Source organism: Rhynchophorus ferrugineus, unplaced genomic scaffold, assembly GCF_030347505.1.
Source record: "Rhynchophorus ferrugineus isolate W39M unplaced genomic scaffold, kcgeb_rfMv2 rfM6, whole genome shotgun sequence".
NCBI classification, from domain to species: domain Eukaryota; kingdom Metazoa; phylum Arthropoda; class Insecta; order Coleoptera; family Curculionidae; genus Rhynchophorus; species Rhynchophorus ferrugineus.
The window spans coordinates 42,067,643-42,088,862 of record NW_027472585.1 but is presented as its reverse complement, the minus strand read 5'-3'; the positions used below and the strand labels follow the sequence as shown (position 1 = coordinate 42,088,862).

Here is a 21,220-nt window from a genome sequence, read left to right as displayed (position 1 = left end):
TTGTATGTTAATTTTGAATAGATTAAAATATAATCTAAATAATATGAACCCTTGAAAATAATGTTATTGTACAATAAGAATATTTATACAAAATAAACAAATCTATGATAACTGTTCAGAAATAGATGCGGTGTGATAATGTATAAAGTAAAAATTTACTAAGAGTTTTTTAAAAATGCACTAATATTACCGAAAAATATACACAAAAACATAGTTGATCAATAAAATGGCTTTTATGTAATATCTGATAAGGAGATATATGTGGAATTAAAGAAAGTAAATTATAAATTATTATAGCAAACTATTTTTTAGTTTAAAAAAACATTTTAAAATGCTAATTTTTATTAAGAATATAACATCATTTCATATATTATATACTAAATAATTTTTAAATAAGTTGTTACCCTAAATATCTAAACCAAGATGATTGTATCCTAGCTAACTCTAACTGTATTATAACAATATTGGTATCAAATTAAAATTTAGTAACAAAATTGTATCTTGTGTTAATTTTAGATGAACATTCGAAAATAATTTCAAATTTTCTTATTAATTATTTAATATTTTAATATTAAATAATTAATTATTTACAAGAATTGCTATGTTATGTGGATTTATGTAGGTCTATAAAGTGTTACTTCATACTACTTAATGCTGTAGCAAGATGATTGTATCACTAGGTGCAATAATAATATTTATATTAAGTTAAGATTTAGTGAAAAAGATATAAAGAAAATTACTTCATATGCATACGGCCAAAAGAAAATATAAACTGTACTTTTGATAATTTTAGATGCATATTCGAAAAGAGCCTAAAAATATTAATATCATATAAACACATACATGTAGAATTAACGTAAAATTATTAGAACATTGTAGTGTATTAGAACATTGTGTAAAGTATTTTTATAAGAACAATGTTATAAAATATTTCATAACAATTAATATATTATTTCTTCTAATATATAAGTCGTACTAGCAAGAAAATTATTGAATATCTGTACAACATTAACAACATTACAACATTAAGTAACTGTATAATAATTATATTTGTTTTAAATTAAGATTCAGTGCAAAAATATAAAGAAAAATACTTCATATGTATAGAGTAGCTGTTTTCAATAGATGAACAATCGAAAATTACTTAAAAATTCTAATAATTTTTGGATAAAGCTAAAATTATTTTAATGTTTTATCGAGGATGATGAATGTTATCCAAAAACTCTTTTGGAAAACATATTGTGGCAATATCCTTGCTTATATAAAGCCTTATACAGGAAAAATAAGCTGATATTTAAGTATTTACGATAAGAACAACATTAGGAAACCTTTTAGGACGTTAAATATTCAATTGTTTAAAACGGGGATAGTATATGATTTTTTCAACAAACAAGTTGCCACACCATCATGACCATCTCATTTACCTAGTTTAATTCCTACAAACTACATCATTTAGAATAGCTGCTTTGCGATGCTACTGAAGCACCTATGAAACTTTTTTTTTTTGGTCACTGAACGAATACGATCATTCAACGGAAATTCAACCAGAACGAAAACATGAACAAACAACAATAACAACAACAACGGCAATCACGCAGGTGATCGACTGGAACCGTGGGGAGGTCGGTCTCGCGACTCGTCGTACACGGTTACGAAGGCATCGACATCGACAGCGTCGTCAACGATACACCTCTCGGAACTCAACAGGTACGCGGGGCCCGGTCGAGCCCTGAAGACGACGTCCACCGGCGACGCGACTCCGACGACTGCCTGCCGAACGAGCAGCGGTGACGTGGCGTCCACGTCCCCCGAGTGACATGGCCGGCACTGTACGGCATCCACGACGCTGGACGTCCGGACGACGACTGGACGGCTGACGGTGTGCCCGTCGCGTCCCGGTCTGCGCCGCGACGCTGCGAACCCGGAGCGGCCGACGCCGGCTAGGTAAGGCGGACGGTGATAAGGGTTGCGGCGGGTTCTCGAACGGGACGTCCTATCAATTGCTCTTAACTACGTCATTATGATGAATTTCGTTTTCTTCGTTTTAATTGAATATATAGTAACCGTACCAATTACTTGTAATTAAAATACAACTACATATTTTGTACGTTGGGCAATAATTGAAATATTCGTAATTGAAATACGTAATTCTAAAAGAAATATATATTCTGTGTTGGCCAGTATTTGAATGACTTGTAATTACAATACTTAATGGAAATACAAATATATAGTCGTGACACACGTGATCAATATGTGTCTGTCAAAAGTTGCAAATTAGTTTTACAGTTAGACTTATCTATATAATAAAATGAGAAATTTTATTCTACCTAAAAAGAGATAGAATGCTGTTAGAAGAGTTACAAAAGTTGTCCGTTTGTCAAACGTCTGCAAAACTCTATTATTGAAATATTTTTATTGAAATTGGCTTTTATTGAAAATATTTTTTGCGCGTTGCAGCTGCACTGAATATTAGTACGGGTACGGTCACTAAAATATCTCAAAAAATAAAAAACAAAATAACCTTAAATTCACCAAAAAGAAACCGTATTTATGCGAAACAGGTGACGAATCAAGATCAGCTTGACGTCAGCTGTATCAGAGATTAAATATACGAAATGTATAAAAAGAGTAAGTAGTTTTTTTAATCCAAACATAATATAATACAATTATTGCAAGGAAAATTGTTAATCTGGAAAGTATTTCAAAATATTACTCGGTAAATATATATGAAATATTTAATTGCATTTTATGTAATTTACTTTTTTAGAAATAAGCCTTAGAAAAGATACATGGTAGATCAGATTACTGAACGTTTTGACCAGAGAGTAGAGAGAGTCTCCCTCCCTTCCTATCACTGCATATTTAATCCAATTGAGTTGATATGGGGTATTTCAAAGAATTACTGCAATAGACATTCAGGTCGAGAAGGATATTCAAACCAGATCTGTCTGGACTTATAACACACTCGGTTTGTGTGAGCTCGATCGAAATGGTAGAATCTTGAGCAAGTTTTTGATTGATTAGAAATAAACAACTTAGTTATAACTTCATTAGTGATTCTGAAAGAGACAGTGATTGAATAAACTTTATGAATGTTGGTTTATGATTCGATGCTGACAATTACCAAGACAGGGTGATGAAAGAGGAAAAAATTAACAAATTCACATTCAAAAAATTTCACCTGAAATAAATGGAGTTATATTGGCGTCATGCTACCGCCGAATATCCTATTTTACTAATTAATATACTGACGGTATTAGTTCTATTCTATTTTCATAACTTAGCACCTGATGGCATTTTGTATTTCGTATTTTAAATACATGAGAGATGATAATTTATAATGTATACTTCACTAAAGCAAAGTATCTATTTTGCCAGGCTCTGTATATAATAAGTAATGATACCGGAGCCTTCGTTTATCTCTGGTTTTATAATATCAATAAAAGTTATCAACAAAATTATCTTCTAATATCGCATAGGAATGATATTTTTGTTTAAACATGATTTATTACCTACGTTTAGTACAATTTTAATTAAAATTTATTTATTACGAATAATGTTATTTATATTTTGAGAATAATTTAAAAAATAAAATAATTTATTTATAGATATTTTTCGAAGTTTCTTTTCCTGATGATCAGTACTCCTTTACATACATTTGAACCAATTCTCATAACACTTTCTTCACTCCGGATGAGCTACTTCTAAAACATGGTGTTTGAACGCATCTACGGTTTCTTAGGACGCCGGAAAATATCAACTCAGGTTTCATAAAAAATTTTGACGCTCCTTTTTTCGTATTTTGCGAAGCACTTCTGGAAAAGAAATGGTTATGGACTATTCAGAATTGGCTTTTGTACGTTACTCTAACGGCGAGACTGTCACATGGCAAGTTATTCCGAAGAAACAAGCGATCATTTGTATCGAAGAGCACTTTTCACTCACGAATCACTATCGCTATAACTATCACTTGCATTATCATTTCGGCTACACCATCAATATTTTCTGACAGAACTAATTTTCGAGGACCTTCACAACTTTTGCTTATAGTGAACTGCTCCCAGGAATGGCGCTTCATCACCAAAAGTTGAAGTTAGTTGATCGATGCAGTATTGTTTTGATAGAATAATTAACTTCAGCTAAGTTCACTTCTTGTCCAGTTGTTTCATTGCTTCTTCCATATTTTACGGTGAAATCTTGGATAACTTCGTGGATAGTCGTAATTATCATTCATAATTAATAGAATAACTATGTTTTAGCATCGTTTACTAGTCGGTCAATAACATTAAAATTAATTATTAGATGTTCGTGTAAAACAACTTTACTTCTGTCAAAGCTTGATCCTATCGAATACTCTTAGTTTTTTTTCCAGAAATGTGAAAATGATAATCAAGGTTTTGAAATTATCAATAGTTCTAAACATAATTGTCCTCACTGTCCCACTCAAACACACTCACATTAATTGCCGAAAAGGAAACATCTTCAGCAAAATCTAGAATGGCTGAGAGAAATAGACTCAGAAGACCGAGAAGAATGGGAACTCACGGCACACAATCTGTTGATTTAAATATATTAAAGAAAATGAAGAAGATTAATTCGGTGGTATTTTGTAAAATATATGGAAATGTTACACCAACTCACTATCTGGCAGACACTGATCCTTGTAATTATCACTGACATATCGATTGTAGGAAAAACATGAATTATTCTTATATTATATCAAAAGTACGTTGCCTAGTATATTAATTAAAGAATTAAAACAACATTAAACCGATTTCACATAAATTTATATATCATATTATTTTAGGGAAAAAGTGTTTAAAAAGAAAAATAGAATCATACAGATATTTCCTCGGTTTGAAAAACTAGGGTACTTATTTCTATATACAAAACGCTCAGCTTGATAAGGGCGGTTAAATTACAACAATGATACAATTCTACTAACAATATTCAAACATTTGTATTTAACAACAGTACCTTTTTGGTCGGTTTCAACTAATTAACTTTTTTCTCTTCCTCTATAAAAGTTCAAAGTCTCTATACTACGTTTTTACGGTAAAGTGAATCATTAAAACTGTAACTGTTAATTTTTTATACATCCGTTAAAACAAACTCATTATATGCTATAGAATTTATCTAATTGATTTAATAATATTTATCACACTAAATAGTTTGAAAACTATTTTAATAAAATTAGTATTTTTTATATATTATTCTATTATAATATATTATTATATTATAAATACAGTAACGTAAGTAAATTTTGACCACATCAAAAAGAAAAAAAATCGAAATAATTTTTTTTACATAGTTTGAGGTTTCCTTTTACCAACTATGGCTTTGTCTGGATTGGATCTACTATTTAACGTGGGCTCCGAACCACGGTCCTCGGCATTATGCTTACCGACTGGCGAATGACCAACTTAGAAAGCATCCCAGAAGACATCCGGTCTTACCCAGCCTAGGTACTGGTGTGACTGGGATCATTTTCTGGGATTTTACACTCTTTCCTAGGACAATCACAAACATAAATTTACGACCATGCCCTAGCAGGATACGAACCCGCGGCTATCGCAACTGAGGACTGTCCTGTTACCTTTATCACAGCACCACCAAGCCGGCAAAATAAAATTCTAAAAAATGTATTGTTTATTTGGCAAAAAATCTAAATTATGCGCAAATAAGTTGTTCCTATAGAAGCAGACGCTAAATATTCTGCGAGAAGTAACGTCAATATAATACAGATATTCCAAAATAAAGTCCTGACATGTATTGTGGATATACCCAGATACTACAGAAACAGTTATATTCACGATAACAGTTATACAACGTGGGGCAAAAGTCCCGCTACCGTTGACGCAATTTACATTGAGTGGTAATAATGGAACGATCATTTTCAATAAATACTGTCACTATTTCTGCTCGTTCTCGTGGCGTATATTTATCCGTAATAAAATTTAGACGTCTACACAATACAGTTGTCAAACTTGAAACTGAGCTAAACGCCACATAACCAAGATGGCGCGCAATCAAAATAGTAGCGGGACTTTTGCCCACTAGAAGACTTCACTCCCATGTAAACAACGAAGTGTTGCAACTCTTGGATAAAACAACACTGAGCTAGAAAGTGCTAATAACTTTTATTTTATTTCATTGGAAACTAAGTAAGGACCAATGGATCTTTCTAGATAAGTACCTAGTTTCAAATTACTGTAGAAAAAAATTGTAAGTTAGTCGGCATACAACTAGAAATAATATTAATAATTTAAAATTCATATATATTCTACATAATTTAATATAATATTATATATTGTTGATGTTCAGCTCTGAGTTATATTAGCTTTGAGCCCTATATTTTGTTATCTACTATCTTACTATTATACTACTTAAGTATAATGAATTTTGAATATCCGCTCCAAAGCTGGATGATACTGAGGATCTTAGAATCTTATTTATAAAAACGTATGAGTACTGATTGTGATATTTTAAAACTTATATTTCAATTTAATTGACAATGAACAGTCTGGTTATTTATTTGAAGATTATTAAATATATAAATATTATATAAATGTACATGTTCGTATGAAACTATCACCAACTGAAGACTATTTTTCATATAAATTTGTACAATTTTTCACTGAAGAATGTTTGAGTCAATGAAAGTTAATTTACAGTTTTTATAATTTAATATTTTTGTTAATATTATTACCATTTTCCTCTAAATATAACCCACATTGCAGTCAAATAATGCTAATCTTTGTAGCAACAAAATCCAAATTATGGGAAATGATTTGGCACTTATAATACATCTTGTTAAGAACACAAAGAGGTGTCAGGAAGGTCTGAAGGTGCTGGATTACATAAGCTCAAATCCAATAAAAATTTGCTGGTACTTGATATATATATATATATATATATATATATATATATATATATATATATATAGACATATATACTATATACACATGTTGACACTAGCTATAAAGACAATATCCGAAAGATGTCTCGAATGACAGGTAATTGAACAATATACCAAAGGACATGGCAGTCATCTTTTATCACAACCCTAAATGGTTTTGTAGTGTAAAGTGTGAAAAACACTCCATACAAAGAGCCAAAATTGGATTGCTTTTATAATAGAGGAATTTAAAGGTTTAATGTGTATTGCTGCTTGAGTGATTGTATAAAATAAATTATGTAAATTTCTTCTTTTAAAGCTTCAAACCTACAAAAAATAACTGGAAAGTTATTTTTAGATGCTATCCATTGTTTTATATTGATTTAAAAAGCAAATTTATTTACTTACTGGATACTATGTTATATGTACATTACCATAGATATGTATAGAAAAACATTTACGCTCCTATATAACTTCTAATAAATATCGAATATCAACGCCAAAAATCGATATTCGACTATGACATTACAGCCACTCTTAACGAAATATAATATTGTCGATACTACTCACGCTCATTGTTATTTCAATCAGCGTCAGCGCGCGACAAAAGGTGAGCTTCGAGGAACGCCGCTGCATACTCGCGTTACATCAGCAGGAAATGCCAAAAATGTCGAGAGGCTTACCTGAAACAGAAAATGATAAATTCAAAAATCGAATAATAAATTTCCTGCAACGACGGTCGGGTAAAAATGAGCAGGTTATCGATGCCGAAACCCGATAGGGACGAAATTAATAGTTAATAGTTTGGTTCGGAGCGCCCATATGGTTTCGTTTTTTTTTCGGATAATTTTACCGGTTTAGTTAGTTAGCTAATTTTTGTATATAATTCTACCAAAAATCGATTTTTAATTGATTTTAAGGCGTTGTAAGATCAGTTTTATTTGTTCATATGTTCAATGTATTTTCCCTAAATACAGATAAAGACATTTACCATTCAATGACATAAATCGTTCTGAATATGTATGGTACTTAAGATTCTCTCTTGTAATTCTATATTTTAAATCTTTTAGTTTTGGGTCGTTTCTGTTCTTTTTAAAGGTTTGGACAATAATATAAAAAAATAGGCGAGATTGCCGCTTCTTTTTTGGATATGGAATTTGTTGTCTTTGCGAATTCTTAGCAATAGAAATAATTACTATGAATGGCAACCTTGTTGCTGTTTCTTCGTGGGCTGTACTTGTCAGATGAGATATCTGAACATGTCCAAGGGACATTAGAACTTCATAAGAGTTTCTTTGTGAAGATGCGACGTCCAGAGTCTCTACCTTTTATATTTAATTTTATATTATTATTAATTTATATTTAAAAGTATGTAAAATGTAAAATTCACTTTTCATTCGAAAGAGTGCACTTCCGAGGTGGTTCCATTGGAACCAAATCAGGATCTGGTGGTGGGAAAGGGAGAAATCGAGTGAAACGTTCAAATTTCAAAGACATGTACAATGTTTTCACATATTTTTTTATCTAAAATAATCAGATATTAATGTATAATATCATTGCTGAGCTGATGTGATGGAAAATCGGAAGTTGTTCAATGCAAAAGCCATTCAGTTTGCTTTTTAAGCACTAACTATAGCCTATAAGACCTCGTAGACATACTGTAGACATCGGCCTCAAAATAATATCGTAAATAGAGAAATAGGTTTAGGTAGATATTAAGCTAAATTAGTATATAGATTGTTGACGTTATAAGAGGATACCTGTTATAATTTTGTCTCATTCGCCTTGATACGCCATAAATTCAACCACAAATAAATGTTTTTGAGTTGAACGTAGCTTGTGGCTCATATTGGATTCCCATGAGATAATAAAATCACTGTATCATCAGCAGACGTTGTCATAGTAGCGATATTTTAGGTCGGTACGTATACAGGAGATATAACAATGGGCCAAGGACACCGCCCCGTGGAGCATCTGTATGTAATGGATATAGTTCAGTGTATTTGTCACCACGTTTTGCAATGAAATGTCTCTATATGAGATATGACTTCACTAGCTGAAAGTGCCGATGGATCAGAAGACTTGTTATTAAGAGCTGTAATGAAAGATACGAAGGGTGCTAAAGTTTTGTCGCGAAGGGTATAGGCAATAAACTTTCTTAACATTTTGAGTATATAGTCACGGTTAAAAAGACATACATTTCACCAATGAATGTCCATCTTTAGTTTTAACCACACACAGGGAATTTGAAATTCTCCTGGACAAACACGGCTAGATTTATATGCTCAAAACTACGTCCCTCTCTATTGTGTGTTCCCGTCCAATAACGCGAAATCTCGAAATATCCACAACTCCTCGGTCTCGTCTAGACCGGAGAAATAAAAAGCTTTATTCGCCGAAGTCCGGCCCCGGGTTCATATTTTTATTTGTTTTCCATCTCGGGTTTATACACTAATTTTGTATTATTGAAGTTGTTTGGTATTCAACGCTCGGAAACCGGCGAAGGAAAAGATTGGATGCAATTTTTCTTCCGAGGTAGATAAAAACGTTCTTTTAAAATAAGACGACGTATTATCGTAAAACAAACGATATATCGGTATTAAGCTCGGAAACCGATCAATATTACTTACTGTAAGGTTATATCTACTGGTGTTGGGCCATAGAAACAACAAACATTAATAATCAACGCCATAGAGTGATTAATTTCATGCATAGCCAAACTATTAACATAACGTACGGAAAATTAACTTGCCAGATGGCAAAATTGTTGTCGATTGAATGAAAAAAATTGAAAATCGATTGTCAAAAAACTAGCGACTAAAAATGGTAATTAATATTTTCAGTCAAATTATGAGGGAGGAAAGGACGGATATAATTGCTTGGATCAGTTAATTTTATATGTGCTTATATTTTCCAACGGTAGTATAAGCGAGACGGAGATGTACATATTCCTTCACGTACTAATATTAAAAATGAAAAGAAGAAAATATTTACTAAAACTGTAAAAGTTTTATTTATTTACTTAAAGTAAATAAATAAAATAATTGATTCAAGTTCAAACAATAAAACGCTACATAGTCACATATTTTCTAACATTAATCGTTAAAACCCTTAATATTCATCTGTGCTTAAACTGTTTACAAGTTTACTGTAAATATTTCATAATTTCTATTTGTCCTATGTGTTCCATCTATACAAATTATGTAGTTAATTTCATGTTAACTGGTCACTGCTTCGTTTATATATCCATAAATAATTCATTAATTCATAAGTCAGTCTGGCTTTTGTGAGGCCTTCCAGCACTGACAAATGCTATTTATAAAAATATATCACCAAAAGCATTAACTCTAAGAAATGTTCAACATTTTTGTACATTCATCCACAATAAAGTGTCAAAAAAAGGATTGAAAACTTTTGCTATAGATCCTGTAGGACCAAATGTTATATCCCCAATAGCGATCAGTGACAATAATGTTGAAAATATCAATTTTTTGAAGAAGTTGTTTAAAAATGTATAATATGTATTCTCAACAGAAAAAACAAACAATGAAATAGAAGATAGTATTCTGATGCTGTTGAAAAAAGTCCTGAAACTTTTTGATTGTGAATATGGCAGCATTATCTCTTGGAATATGGCAGTCTTTGGCAGGAGCATGCCAAACAGTCATAGTAAGAACTTCATCATTCAGGATGTCGAGAAATTAATTCACAGTCAGCCAACCAGTGATGTGAATGAAAGGACCAGCTGGATACCACGATATTGTCACCAAAATCATAATAGAAGTTCTTAAATACTTAATATTGGAATATAATTATATGTTATATCATTTATATTGATCTCTACTTCCAGTTATTTAAGATGTTAAGTTAAATATGTGTTCATATTATTATTATCATATTATTTTATTGATCCCCTTTAGAATTAAAAATTTAAAAAATGTTAAAAAATAACATTTACTATTACTTAAACATGTCTAGACTGACCACTCCGAGTTCTTCAAAAACTCCAATCATCAGTTTTGTTTACTTGTACGTCGTTCAGTCTAATATTCTAATTTGACTGGATGGAAGTCGGTTGGTATTCAATAGCACAGTCGGCAACAGACCTTTTCTTTTTGTAGCGCGATCAATAAACGGCCATTTTAATAAAAAACAATTTAAAAGTGTACGTGACACATCGGTTAAAATGGCTTAACCAAATAATGAATACCTTCGAATAAAATAAATAAGATATTTGTTTGAATACTTCTAATTTTAGACAGAGTGGTTATTGTTTTTTTTTCGTCTTATGTTGATGCGTCAGAAGGAAAAATAACTTGTACAGCTAGTGTGAGTTGTTTAATAATATCTTCATTTTAGACACTTAAAATTTTTGTAATTTCGTTTATCAAGCGAGGGTCAATGTTTTACTATACATAACATCAATATTATATTTGTTTAAATCAAGTAAAATAAAAGCACACTAAAGAAGAAAGAACTTAAATATCTGTACACTATAAGTTATTGGTATAGGATCTATGCATCTATAGAATTTAGTTGCAAAGATATTCCGTGAAAAATAATATAAATATACATAATTAATATATGATAACTGTAGAAAATGTTATTGTAGAGTGTAAAAGATTTATGTGCACAGATATGTATGTAATTTTTCAGAATTAAAATGTGTCAGGAGAGAAAGAATAGTAACTGTTTTGTTGCTGATGCAAATCTGTTAAGGAGAATGCAGTGATTAAATCTAGTTTTATTAAGAAAAATGTATACTACAGTATCAATACAATTGTTAATTAGGTGGATTAGACCTCCTGGGAATACAACTACAAACGCACCTAGAACTCTAACTCATAGGTGGTTTGGAAAAGAGTTGTAAGTGTTCTGGAAAGGTGGCATGGAAAAGAGAATGTAAATATAAGCAAACAATTAATTGTAGTTAACAGTATGTTTTTAAATTATTTTATTTAGATTAGAATTTTGTTGAATGTCAAAGCCAAACTCAACGAAAACTCATACTTGATAGGGCAACATTGAGACGTTTTGACATCATAAATTTAGATGAGGTATCTACAAAATAACTTTGGATAGACTGTACTTAATATAAGACGATACTTATCATAAGAAATGCTTATTGCCTATTAATTAGATTGTTGAACTATTAATGGCAATCATTTTTGTTATAACATGTTTATTAGATACGCTTAGTACAATTTTAATAATAAATTAATTTGTTACTATATTTCATTTGTACTTGGAGTAATTCACAAGCAAGACGAATGCGAGAAAATACATCAATATGTATTCCTCAATTATAAAATTATAATAACTTATAGTTGTAGTTTACACTAAAGGTATACACTTTATATAAGTTCGTATGGTTTTGTTTCGTTTCAATCTCCTGACATCCTGCGCGCGGTCCAGCAGTTGTATTGCTTCCACGATTGTATGATTCAGTAATCTTCTTTCGTGTTTCAAGGCGAACTCTTGGATAACTTCGCAAATCCATTTGATTTCCAGGTCATCGTGCAGTTCTTCGTTGGTTACCTAGCGATAGGCATTGGTAATCAATCGAAGAACCTTGTTTTGATAGCGTTGGATGACTAGTTGATTTGAATTTTTAGTACAACCAACCCCATATTTGCACCCATAAGGCCAAATTAGTTTTATGATTGTCTTATAAATCAACCTTTTTGATTTTAGATCAAGTTGAGCGTATCTTCCGACTAACCAGTATAATTGTTTTATTTTGGCTCTAATGTGTTTTGCTTTTTGTCTAACATTATGTTATTAATTTCAATAAATAAAAAATTAGATAATATTTTTTTCCGTTGTTCTATTTCCAATATCAATCTAAAGTATTTCCGACTCATTTAATTTTGTTGTCTTCGAACTCCTGTTCCGTTTATACATTTTGTTTATGTTTAGACTCAGATCTCCAGTCACGTTAGGACAATTCCCGATTCAGGAAAAACATATTTATTCGGCCATCGCGCAACGTTAAATATTTGAAAACATCGAACAGAAATTAATTACCTCGTTATTTTCCGCGATGTTCGCTTTTTTAGTCGCGAAATTTTGTATGGAAAATTGTCGAAAATAAATCGATCAGTCCGAGGCCAATTTTAATCATTGATACACAGGGCTCTACGCCGTTCCGACTAGAAAACACGCGTCCGAATGAAAAATACAACGCTGCCCCGGCTATAGGTTTTCCCGACCTAATTTCCCAGCGTTGTCGGAAAACGACAAATATTTTAATACTGCACCGAATTTTCATCTCAAATATATGAAAATAAATCCCACCAATTTGCTATGTACGCATGAATATTCAGCAGTTCGTAATTATTCAGTAAATACGCGTCGAAATGGTTTATATATATATATATATATGTCTATATTTAAAGTGGATTTTGTTTTAATGTAATTATATCAGTTCGATATTATACACTCGGCGACAAAACTTTAGCACACTACACATTTTTCACTAGAACTCTTAACAAAAATAAATCTTTAGCTTTTAGATTCTCCGATTAAAGACAGTTTGTCGCGGTATTCATCTAAACGTTACAAAGAGACAGCTAATATTCATTTACAAGTGAACGTAAAATAGTGTTGCTCGAATGGTGCGACAAAATTATAGCACAGTTAAACAAAAAGATAAAAAAAACTGATTATTATTATTATTTTTTGTATTTGAGTAATGGGAATACATCTCCTCTATTTATCACAGCCTCAATCAGTCTCTTTCGCAGCGTTCCATATAGGTTTTCAACATAATCTTGATCTAACTCTTTTCACTCATCTTAGATCACATCTCTTGCTGTTCAACATTAATTTGTATACCATTTGAGTACATAAGTAAACAGTAAAACTACTTGTACATAATCAAAAAAATATATATGTTGTACCTGTCACTGGATTTTTTGTTTAATGTTTAAATGATATCCACCTTCCCTTCTCCAATATATCAATGGATATTGCGAAGCGCCGTAAGAACAATGATTGTTTTGGATCATCTGCATCATGTTATCTTTGCGTTGTACATGTATATATCGACGCTATAATAATATAACAACTCCAACTTCATTAATAGTTGGTACATTGTATCTTCTTATCTGCTCTTCATATGGTACCTTGACTGGTTTAATGATGAGAACGTAGTTGTCGCTTAGTAATGTATGGTGTTGGACAATTAACCAATTGGTTATAATTTTTGAAAAAATGTTCACAAAGTTGCCACAGTTTCTCTGTCTTGTTGTTTTTCTCGATCTAAACCTATGGAGAAAATTTATTGATTTCTAATAATTGTCAATCATAAAACAGATTTGCAAAAATGCTGTGTTAGCAAGAGGCATTGAAAACATCCCCTGAATCTTCAATGTCGATTCAAAGTTATGACCATCGTCATACTGAACGATTTTAGTTGCTTCGAATCATGTCATTTGGAATTGAGTTTACGAATTGTGTTCGAAAACAATTTGGATTCAGATGTGGCTCCAGCTAATAGTGTTATCAATGGCTCTGGTCTGTTATTAATGGATTATATTGTTAACCGATTTTTAAACTATCTCTTTGATATAACTCGTCAGCTTTACCATAACACTCAATACATTTTTGCGTTGAACAAGTGAATAAAATATTCCAACACCTAGAGTTATACTTTAGAATTTCTATATTTTATAATATTTGTATTTATATAGAATTCAAATTTAATAAATTTAATAAATTTTTTTAAGAAATCACATTTCGGTTTTATTTAAAATTTAATTGGTTAGTAGAATGTGACGTTAATCAGGTTAATATCGGTATGAAAACGTCAACCAATGAAATGCCTTCCTAACAAAATATTTTGTAGTGGTAATTTAAACTAACCAACAAAATGCAGCGAAAATGTCACTCTGATAGATATACGTTATTTATTTATAGTACTTCAATTTATAATAACAGGTCAATTAAGTCCCCGGCCTACTATAGTAAAACAAATTTTTTGGCAAAATTAGTTTTATTATTCAACATAATTGCCTTCAAGGGTGATTCAACTTTTCGATACCATATTTCTAGTACGATTTATCCTTTGCTTCAAAATAGGCCTCAGTTTAAGCGATCGCCTCTTCATTTGACGAAAATCTCTTCCCAGCGAGCATACTCTTGAGATCTGAGAACAGGAAATAGTCGCTGGGAGCCAGATCTGGAGAATACGATGGATGACGAAGCAATTCGAAGCCCAATTCATGGATTTTTGCCATCGTTTTCACTAACTTGTGACATTGATTGTGCATTGATTTCGTGAAGCAGCACTTTCTTTTTCTAATACGGCCGTTTTTAGGCGAATTCGCTATCTAATAGTCGCTGTTGATGGTCCTTTTTTTTTCTAGGTAGTCAATGAAAATTATTCCATGCGCATACCAAAATACAGGCGCCATAACCTTGCCAGCCGTGTGTGTGCTCCACTCGGATGACTGTCGATTGGACTTCGGAGTGAAACGATGTAGCCATGTTTCATCCATTGTCTCATATTGACGCAAAAACTCGGGTTTATTGCGCTTGATCATCTGCACACTGCTCCGAATCATTAGCTCGTAGTTGTTTTTAGTCAAAAGTGAGCTCGCGTGGCACCCACTTCTACAGAGCTCTGGCATACCCAAATATTCGTGAATGATAAGATGTACACGTTCAGTTGATATCTTTAGAGTGTTTGCTATTTCATTCAATTTCAATTTACGGTTAATTAAAATTACATTGTGGATTTTTGTAATGTTTTCGTCGGTAACAACCTCTTTTGGGCGTCCACTGCGTTCACCGTCTTCGGTGCTCTTTTCACCACGTCTAAACTTAGCATATCAATCCTTGATGGTTAATTTTCCTAGGGTAGTGTCCGGAAACTCGGCATCAAGCAAAGTTTTTGCTTAAACTGTATTTCTTTCCTTCAAAAAACAATATTTTAACAACCTGCGAAATTCCTTTTAATCCATGTTTTCACAATAACAAAAGTTGCTTCACTCAAAATGCTGTAATTCACACGCATCTTTTGAGAGATAGGGCTTACGAAAAAACATATGGATTTAATTCTAGTAACGACATCTATGGGCCAGGCAGGGGACTTTTCAATTGACCTGTTTTATAAATATCTATTATATTTATTATTTCGGCTCATGGTACCCAGTTTTTCAAAATTAGTGACCATGCCTGTTATTGGCAAAAGTTTCGAAGAAGAGTAATTTCTGCATAAAATATTCGGAGCGTGATGGAGATATCTCGTATATTTGGCCTATAATCGACGTCCCAATTACGGAACAACGATATTAATATCACTTCTTCTTTTTTCCGAACATCCTCCGACAGCGAGCTGGCACGATGGAAACGAAATATAGAAACAAATGTATCTAATGACCCGAACATTTGTTCGCATCTGTTACCGAGACTTTTTCATCGATCCCATGGTAAACAGAAACGGATCTTACGAAGTTTTACACAGGAATTTCTCGTATAATAGTTTGGCCTAGCGAAAGACGTTCTCGTTCGCTTTAATGACTGATATTATTTTTGTCTGTCGTCGTCTTAATATGTCCGCAGTATTGTTCTAGTTTCGAAAACTTTCATATCAAAACATCTGGAGTTTAATATATACAGAAACTCAGAAATATTAGTATTTCTCTTTTCAGTGTTAGATATTTATCAATAAATTACACAGTTATTTTATTTAATATTACAATGGGTAGGCCAAGTTAAGGTGTACTCTGTATGATGAAAAATAGGAATAAAGAAACAATGATTGAAAATAAGGAACGCTTCAGGTTCGGGGGTCCGCTGCATAGCCCAGGTGTGACTTGACGAATGTTCTAACTAAACAACAACAAATAGTTATTGTCCCCGCCGGGAATCGAACCTGCGACCTGCGTTTGGGAGTTAAATTCTTTAACCATTACACCATAGAAGCAGGTGTCTACAATATTTGTACAAGATCTTATGTGCTATAGTTAGTGCTTAAAATTCAAATTAAATGGCTTTTACACTGAACGACTTCCGATTTTCCGTCATATCAGCTCAGCAATAACATTCTACACAATTATCTGATTATTTTAGACACAAAGTATGGGAAATATTTGTATATGCCTTCGAAATTTGAAAGTTTCCCTTGATTTCCTCCTTTTTTCCCAACAGATCCTGATTTGGTTCCGATGGGACCACCTCGGAAGTGTACTCTAGCTTACGATGTTAAATAAATATCAATCAACATACATTATTAATAGTAACGATATAAAAACAACTATAGAAAGAGTTTCTTTTTATTATTTCTAAATATTTTAAAGCCTCCTTTTTACCAGCGAGGGTTTCTGGACCTGGACTGGACCAACTGTTTATTGTGGGCTGCGAACAACGGTCCTCGGCATTAAGCCTACTGACTGACGAGTGACAAAGAAAATCCCAGAAGACAGGTCTCTCTAGTTTAGGCTCTTACCTAGGATAATCACAAATATTAAACAATGACAAACATAAATTTACAACCACGCCCTAGCAGGATTCGAACCCGAGACTATAGCAACAGTAGAAGGGCCGTTCCGTCGCCATAACCACTGCGCCAACCAAGCCGGGTTCTTCAATTATCAATCGAAGCAATATTTATCTAACACAAATAGAAATTAACTCTTTGATTGATCTGTTTTCATATAATAAATACTTGCAATTTTTTGATATCGTGTGCTTCTTGAAAGTATTTTTGAACATTAACCTCGCAATAATGGTAATGGATTTTTTAGTTTCTACTGTTATTAAAATAAAACAATAGAAAAACGTGATTAGCTTTTCCCATTATGTCTCAATTTATTTCGGTTCCCTTCAAACGAAACCACAATATTTCGATATTGTTCTCGCAAAGGACTGAATAAAACCGTCAAGAACTTTTCCATCTAACGTCTAAACGTTCCCCGAGACAGGAATGAAGACGGAAAAAGAGAAAAACTGGCCGTTTGTGTTCGGCAGCAGGTCGGTTTAACCTTTTCCGTCGGAAATATTACGCTCTTTGTGATATCATACGGTTTCCACTCGTTTCCAACGTTTCTCTAAAGGAAATGTGGTTTGCGAGGGAAACTAGATTTTTTACCTTTACAAATTGTGAAAAAAGTCGGTCTTGTGAAGAAATTAGGTAATCGAGCAATGAATTTCTAAATTTTACTATATTAAATGTATATCTAGCTACAACAGTTCTATTTTTATATAATTTCGTCATAATTGTTATATACATTGACTCTATTCCGGAATTGCTTGACTTTTTTCAACTTGGCTTTAATCCCTGTAATCTACTTAATAAGATGTCACCGGAGCAGCTTCCTAATGATGCATCAATACTATAATTCCTTACTTAAATAAAAATAATAATTAGATTATTGTGTTATTTGTGGTGTTGTAACATATGGTCAATTCAAAACAGCAGTGATACGAGTGCCAATATGTATCTGCCTAAAGTTGTAAATTCGTTTAACAGTCAGACAATATTATCACTTTCCTTTTATTCTGTTTAAAAAGAGATAGAATGCTGTTAGAGAAGCTCGAACATGTAACGGAATGAGCCTGCAAAAGTTGTCCGTTTCCCAAACGCCTGAAAATTCTTTAAAATATTATAATTACGGGTTATAAATCGGCAAACGTTGTTTTAAAGCTTTGTTTTAATAAATTTGAAATTGCCACGGTTTTTATTGAACATATTTTATGCGCCTTGCAGCTGCACTGTATATTAGTACGGACACGGTCACCAAAATATCTCAAAAAATAATTTTATGCGAAACAGAAAACAGAATTATATCAATGTATATATTTAAATGAGACATGAATATTCCGAATGATATATTGGGTTGCTCATGGCGATTAGGTTTTTTTAGTTATAACACCTATTTATAGCAGAGATATAGTTCTTCATGCTGGAAACAGAAATGGATTTATTCCTGGTGCAGAATTAGTGTTTCTCTAAGTCCAAGGGTGATTAACATGAAGAAATGAAGCATAACTTGTCTTTGCAGTAGCTTCAAATTAACTTTTAAAGAACTTGGAGAACCATCAGTTATTGTTATGTACAATACACCATATCTACCATATAAATATAGTACACTGGTGGAGAAAATCCCAACAAGTTCATCAACAAAGGCTGCAATTAAGGAATGGCTTAAAGTACACAAAATAAGTTTCGAGGAAATCATGTTAAAGATTGAACTATTTCAAATTGCTACTCGGTAAATACAAATGAAATATTTAATTGCATTTTATCTAATTTAATTTATTAAGAAATAAGCCTGAGAAAAGATACATAGTAGATGAAATTACTGAATGTGATGACCACAGAGTATTATGTCTCCCTCCCTATCACTGCAATTTTAATCCTATTGAGTTGATATGGAGTATTGTAAAGAATTTTTACAACAGATATTCACGTCGAGAAAGATATTCAAACCAGCACTGTCTAGATTTATAGAAAGAGGCATCGTCGAAAATAACACCTTCGGTTTGTATGAGCTCGATCAGATAGATTGAAGAAGAAATTGACAAATGGTAGAATCTTGAGCAAGTTTTTAATAGATTGCAAATAAACAGCTTGGTTATTAACTTGACTAGTATTTCTGAAACTGACTGTGATAGAATAAAACTTTATGAATGTTGGTTTATGATTCAATGCTGACGATTACCAAACCAGGGTGATGAAAGTAGAAACCACTAAAGGTCAGTATACAATTAATATACTTTAATTGTAGGGGAATTATATTATAGAGTGTGAAAGCTTATGAGTATGTGTTATTGACCAGAACGTTTGGTTAATATGTATGAGTATAGAATGAGCACTAACTGTTTCGCAGATATGACAAATGCATTAAGAAGGATGCAGTGATTAAATGTTGTTTTATAACTTATTAACTCAATAACTTTTCCTGACATACTTGGATAAATGCTTTCCTTTTTCTATGCGTCAGCTAAAATAGAGGTATGTTATATTTTTTAAATCAGTTATATATAGTTAACATTATAAAAGACTAATAATCCGCATCTGTGTTAAGCAATGCTCTTCCACATTTCGATTTGTAGTCTGCCTCTGTGAAGCGTACACTACAAACCCTTTTACCCTTATTTAAGACCTTACAAGAGATTTCCATCAGTTTTTCGTTATTTATCGCTTCTTCTGACATAGAGCAGGATCCCTAGGAAAGCTGTACATTCTATTTGAAGCGGTATTACATCCTGGGAAACAAAATCTTTGTCGAAAAAAATTAAACCGAAATTCTTTGTATATACATCACATTGTTTCTATAGGAAGTATATAATTACCAAAAAAATTCAAAATATCTAGTAATTCTTGATCATTTAAGATATATTATAAGATATCATTATAAGATACCCTTATAAATTCTCAATATTTTGTAACTTGAATCGAATAAATAAAACATATAACACAACAACAGCAACTAAGGGCTAGTTCTCTGGAGGTAGAACTGTGAAACAAGTAAGGAAAAAGAATACATTTCCTATATAATAGCATAAGTTATTGTATTGTCAAATTAATGATGTATTGACTGGACACTTACCGCTACTTTACTTTACTAGTTCCAAATAAATGAGAATGAGCATGCTCTATATAACGCAGGTTGCTCAGAATTTCACAGACAGTATTTTGATGCATTTACAGCTAACTTATCTAACTGTATAGCCCTCGTAAATATTAGCTTAAATGTGGTGTATACAATTTTCTTTAAAATGCTAGTACTTTTATTGGTTATATATCGTTCAAGTTAGAGTTTAAAGTTTAGCCTGTAAACATATATATTAAATATTCCAACAGATAAAAGGAGTTTTCCGAAGAAAACATAATAAAACCAAATAGGACGTTTCAAAGTGACGACATAACGTCACATAGAGTCCTTGTCGGAAGGACCGAAAACTTATTGATTTATGGGATCATGTTTAAGTTATTTTTCCTGGAGTATTAGGAACGATTTTAGTACAATGGATTATTATACAAAGTTTTCGGATATGAAAATATGCCGAATTAAATGGATTGCATTTTTCTGTCCCAGTAGCATAGCGGATATTAAATAGGTCTCTAATAGAATCCCAAAGAATTATTTCAATTACATTTCAAATGACTTCTCATAATTTTTTCGTCAATAAATATACTCTCACGTAATTTCTGTAATCAGCGAATAATAATCAATTGAGTTTATTGTTTTATGCATACGTTTTATATATACGTTTGGTATGAATATGCTAATCATAGTAAGAACTTCATCTCTGAAGATGTAGAGACATTCATTTGCAGTATTGAGCAGTAATGTGAATGAAAGGTCCTCA

At 32.1% G+C, this 21,220-nt stretch overlaps 2 protein-coding genes across 8 annotated transcripts in view; both read right to left on the bottom strand.

Annotated features, from left to right (window-relative positions):
* Positions 1 to 7,474, bottom strand: part of LOC143198278 (uncharacterized) — a 127,662-nt gene extending 120,188 nt beyond the window's left edge. The window contains exons 1-2 of the mRNA XM_076407406.1: positions 7,469 to 7,474; positions 1,425 to 2,010 (exon numbers count right to left, since the gene is read on the bottom strand). Coding sequence (XP_076263521.1) covers positions 1,591 to 2,010; positions 7,469 to 7,474 — 426 coding nt within the window. The 3' untranslated portion in view covers positions 1,425 to 1,590. The remainder of the gene's footprint in view (positions 1 to 1,424; positions 2,011 to 7,468) is intronic.
* The window catches only part of DIP2 (disco-interacting protein 2), a 437,652-nt gene that overhangs the window by 259,981 nt on the left and 156,451 nt on the right, over positions 1 to 21,220 (bottom strand). The gene's annotated exons all lie outside the window — the stretch shown is intronic.